The sequence below is a fragment of the Wasmannia auropunctata genome, unplaced genomic scaffold, assembly GCF_000956235.1.
Source record: "Wasmannia auropunctata unplaced genomic scaffold, wasmannia.A_1.0 LD334355.1, whole genome shotgun sequence".
Lineage (NCBI taxonomy): Eukaryota > Metazoa > Arthropoda > Insecta > Hymenoptera > Formicidae > Wasmannia > Wasmannia auropunctata.
Window position 1 is genome coordinate 8,607 of NW_012028535.1, and position 5,561 is coordinate 14,167.

The following is a 5,561-nucleotide window of genomic DNA, read 5'->3' on the forward strand; positions in this document are numbered from 1 at the left end:
GGAAAAATGAAATAATTACAGATTTCGTTATCCATTTTAACCTCAACATGGCGACTAATGCTATCAATTTACCAAAACGTTTACTTCGTGGAAAAGTTAGGCAGGTTATATGCTCGAAATGAAGGCAGAGCCAGATGTGCAATAAAGAAATGAGTATATGTGAGTCGTTAGAATTAAGTATAGAAGCCTAAATAAAGATATATTGGTAACCGACAAATTTGTGTATATGTATGCGTGAGATATATTGATGTGGTAATAAACATGACACATCACTACACACTACTACATCAATATCGCACGCATACATACTCACAAATTGTCGGTAAAACAGCGGATTTTTAGAGTTTGATCTAGGGTTTAGCATCCTCTTAAATTTCATTGTAGACGCCGCTTTAAGGGGATACTGGAGTCTGTTTTACCGATAAAAATACAATTTTTGTCCGTTAGTAATTATACTTCGTATTATAATCGCATCATAAAATAAAATTTCCTTTTCCACGTTTAAGGATGTTCTGGCTATACAATCCCAGACAAAAATGACTGAAATTTGAAATTGATGAAATTCAGCTATGCTTTTATAAGTTAAGATATGCACCATATCGTGCTTGTATCGTGTAAAGGACTTAAATAATATCAGTTAATATATTTGACACCACAAATAAATATATTTGTATATTTTACAAGTTTTGTGATTGTCGGAAAAAAAACTTTTGGACGTGAATTTCATCCGAAATCAACTGCAAGAAAAATCGTGATACATATTAATAACATTTAATGTACATCAAAAGTCATTAACATAATATTTGCCTTTCTAGCACTTTATATACTTGTCAAAATAGAGTGCCTGATACCGCAATCTACATTAAGTTGGTACTCCTTGCGCTCTCGTAGTTGAATGCGAGATTAGAATAGTGACAAGTTGCTTTATCAATTAATGTCTTGATAACGGGTTAGTGAATCTATATGAAGTTTTTTTAGAAACATTGCTCAATATTTCATTTACTCACAAACAGAATTTCAGAATATTGGCAATACTGCTTCTTTATCATTTTGTTGATAAGTATAGAAATATATATTCTTCCATAAGAACTTATGCAAAATTAAAAGTTGAATAACTCGTGAATTAGTTAGAGAATCGACTCGAGATTTTGCACATGTGTTAAAGTAATAAATAGAGACAATTTATTAAATTTTCAAGGTATTGTCAATACTAGAACGTTAGCGCCAGTACATCCTTAAAACACACATGCTAATGTATCTGGCCCTGGTGTATTTTGTTATCCATTTTAATCTCAACATGGCGACTAGTGCTCTCAATTTACTAAATAACTAAAACGTTTATCTTCGTGGAAAAGTTAGGCAGGTTATATGCTCGAAATAAAGACAAGGTCAGATGTACAATAAAGAAATGAATATAGATATGTGAGTTGTTAGAATTAAGTTTAGAAGCCTAAATAAAAATATATTGATAACCGAAAAATTTATGCGTATGTGTGCGTGTGAATTTTTAAACTTTTAATCGCCTATACTTTAATCGTGGAAAAGGATTATTAAATCTGTTGTCTTTAATTATATTTGTCATGGAAAATCACTTTCGGTCGGTAAAACAGACAACTTTAAGATCGCTTTAATATCATGTCTTTCAAATGACTTTAAATTTGGAAATTTTCAAAGTGTGATCAATGTTACGATCAATTATATAATCCATATATCAGCATCAAACTAATTGCTCGAAAAAATGGTAAATCAATCGAATATAATATGAATACTACATGAATATGATAACAGATTATAACGCTATCAAATTAAAACTATTTAATATTATTTAAAAAAACTAATAACTTTTAAAATGACTTTGTAAACAATTAAAAACAAAGTTATTCATTATTACATTTGATTTCTTGCACAACTTTTCTCAAGTAAACACTTCCTTCTATCTTCAAACTTAACAAAGATTTAGATATTCTATTTCTCGTAACTTATTAACGCGCGTGTGCATTTCTATATCTAGTAGAAAAAAACATTTGTTTGATACAAACCCATAAAAGTGGCCTCGTACAAACTCATGTATTTTTTCTTTACTAATAGCATGTAAATTCTGAAATTCATGCAATGCTGCGAACTTTTTTACATTTAATCCATTTGGCGTGATAATATCAGGTTTACGTTTGAGCAAATGTTCAGCTTCAAAACCAGTAATATCTGAAACTGTTGTAAATACATGGGCTAGATGTGAAGCTGCACGTTCCATACAGTATCTATGATATATCTGACGCTTCCCTGCTTCTTCATCAACACTGAACTGCAAAAAGTTTTTTATTAAGCATGTTAGCATATACCGGATAATGCAACTAAAAAGAGATTGATTCCTAATAAAAATAAATAAATTAAAAAATGTAATATAAAATCTTCCTTTCTAATAATGAAATTCCTTTTCAAGAAAAATTAATTTAAAAATTAATAGAAGAATTAATAATATATTTGTGTTCTTTATGCTTGAATGTGTAATCTTTTTAATAATCTTATTTTATATTATATTCAATAAAAATATAAGTTTTATAATTTTGAAAAAATACAAAATTTTTATTTAAAATAAAAAATTATTTAATTTTGAGAAAAGCGTACCTTCTTCAGTAGCTTACATTATTCTATAACAAGTCAAACTAAACTGTGATACGTAAATAATATAAATAAATAAAAAAATGCTTTTTACGATCGGAATTAATTCTTAAGTCTTGTGCCCATGATGCTACAAATCACTCTGAAATCTGAAACGAATTAAATGAACAATCGTATTAATTAATTAGTCGAATTGTTCAAATGTGATTTGTTAAGTCTTCTGCATCCAAGATTCTGGAGCGATTTGTAGTGGACATTTGTCATGAACACAAGACTTTAAAGAAATGATTTTTTAAGAAATCAAAGCAGAAAAAAAGAGAGAATAAAGTGAAAGAAACAAGAAAAAACCTTATCTTTTAAAACCTTATAAAAACCTTACATACCTTATCTAAATTATTGTAGAAATCAGTCTTTCCTGCACAAAGATATCTACCCAGAAGTGTAGCATGGGTAGTAAATACCGTTGCTACATCTACATGTCTTGTTCTCAAAGCAATTAAACCAACACCTGCTTGCCATTCATGACAATGTACAACTACTCTGGGTGGAATGCTCGAGTATCCTTCGGCTGCTTTTCTAGTATTTCATTATAGTAAAATTGAGATATAGTATAATTACACAGAATGATAAAAAAAACAATAGTATCAATTTACCTAAATTCTGCAATAAATTGACAGACTAAATATCCAAGTATTACAGCATCGTTAGCTTCAATATCAAGATGAGGTATTCCAAGATTGCAAGTATTCCATAATTCTTGTTTGTATTCATCTAGCTTCCAGGCAGCACTTCCGATATCGAATAGAATTATTTGAGGATTTCCATCCACTAACCATGTTCCTGTTATTACCTTAATGAAAACATTTTATAATATAGCAAAAGGAAAAAATATCTTGGTTTACAGAATAGTTATTATTATATTAATATGATAAAATAAATACGCGTAAAAAATACCAATAGCTAATAAATAAAATATCATCAGAATTGATCAGAAGAATCGAATCCTTTTATGAGTCAATTATCCTTATTTATGGAAAGTTCTATAATTGATAATATACATATATTTATATGTATATTTGATTATATTTATACATTTGATTATGTGAAGAAATAATAACATATTTGAAGCATAAATAGTCTCTATTTTATATATGAGCACAATATTTGTAAAATACAAATTTTATTTTTAAATAGCTATAGATAAGTATGAAACAATATGTTAATGTATATAACACAAATATTATGTAATTTATATATATATATATATATATATATATATATTATATAAATATGATGTAATTTAAGGACATTACATGTGTATATGTGTGCATGCGCGCATACGAAAATTATGTCACAATTTTCTTAAATTTTATCAATATTCCATATTTGTTTATTATTAATGGCTATTCAAAAATAAAAACTTTTAACATATTTTAGTTTAAGCTACATACTAACATGTAGTATGTGTACATATACATAAAAAGTGATTTAATGTTTATAATCTTACAATTATATAATCTTTCCTCGAATATACTGTCATTAACAATAATGTAAATTTACAGTGTATATCTGAATAAAATCATTGTGTTTCTAATAACTTTTAAAATTTTTGACAAATCTTAGTAAGATGTATCTTTATATCTGTTGCATGCAACGTACACATACACACACCACGCGCGCGTCGCGCACGCATGTACGCACGCACGCGCATACCGCACGTACGCATGCACGCACGTACGCATGCACGTACGCACGCACACACACACACACACACACCACACACACACACACGCACACGCACACACACAAACACACACACAAACACACACCACATTTGAATCATACTTGACATTCATAATAAATAGCATATTCACTATTCTTTGTTAGAATACAAAAAATCTGTTCTGTATACAGGGTGTTTAAAGAAACCATTTCAACATTTATATATGATAGATTATAGTACACATCATACTGATTGTGAGTAAAAAACCTTAGTGAACATAGATCAAAAGCTCAACCGTTAACATCTAATGTCACATTTGGTGATTACACATTTATAAGATATTGTGCTAAAAATGTTGGCGTATTACTCTCAAGAAATGGAGAAATAGAAGATATGCATTTTTTGTATGGTCATGTTAATGAAAATGCTTCTGTTGCGCTTTGCCGTTTTGACGCTATTATACAAAATGCTAAAATACAAAAATGTTTACATCTCAGAAACGGTTGAGCTTTTGACCTATGTTCACTAAGATTTTTTTACTTGGTATAGTGTGTATTATCTACCTATATAAATGCTGAATGGTTTTTTTTAACACCTGTAAACCCGAATATACCAAATGATATATGATTGATTATCAGTTTCCTGTAAGTAATTAATTTAAGATTAATTTTGAGAAACTAAATATTAAGTTCATAATTTTTCAAAACAAGATTTACTTTATATCCTTGATCACGTAAAACTTGTACAGCTTGATGCAAAGGATTATGAGGAGGAAAGTCTGCCTCTTCAACTTCAGTACGTGCTGAATGTTCTTTATATGGACCAATAAGACAGTACTGATCACCCATTTCTTCAGTTGAGACATAGGCTTTGGATCTTATTACAGTATAAATACCACCAACTGAAAAAGAATTACGTATATACATTATATGTAATAGAAACACACACATACACACACACACACACACACACACACACGTATATAATATATATAAATGTTGCACCTTTATTGGCAGCTTCCCAAGCAACTTCAAAGTTCCATCGGTTTTCATGTTGAGCTGAATAGCCACGATCCATAAACTCAAACAAATCATTAGTGCTGTCTACGCGATAAAATCTTCTGGAAGCTCGCTCTCTTGACATTTTGACTGTTCTGCAATCTCTACGTTTGTGTGATTTTAGCAGATTTAATAAAGTTGAACCTTATTAAAGGACGGCC

General features: G+C 29.4%; 1 protein-coding gene across 1 annotated transcript in view; it reads right to left on the reverse strand.

The window, feature by feature from the left end:
• LOC105458741 (glycogen [starch] synthase) overlaps positions 1 to 5,541 on the reverse strand; it is an 8,793-nt gene extending 3,252 nt beyond the window's left edge. The window contains exons 1-5 of the mRNA XM_011704262.1: positions 5,347 to 5,541; positions 5,059 to 5,243; positions 3,273 to 3,469; positions 3,003 to 3,195; positions 2,040 to 2,302 (exon numbers count right to left, since the gene is read on the reverse strand). Coding sequence (XP_011702564.1) covers positions 2,040 to 2,302; positions 3,003 to 3,195; positions 3,273 to 3,469; positions 5,059 to 5,243; positions 5,347 to 5,485 — 977 coding nt within the window. The 5' untranslated portion in view covers positions 5,486 to 5,541. The remainder of the gene's footprint in view (positions 1 to 2,039; positions 2,303 to 3,002; positions 3,196 to 3,272; positions 3,470 to 5,058; positions 5,244 to 5,346) is intronic.
• Positions 5,542 to 5,561: the final 20 nt, after the last annotated feature.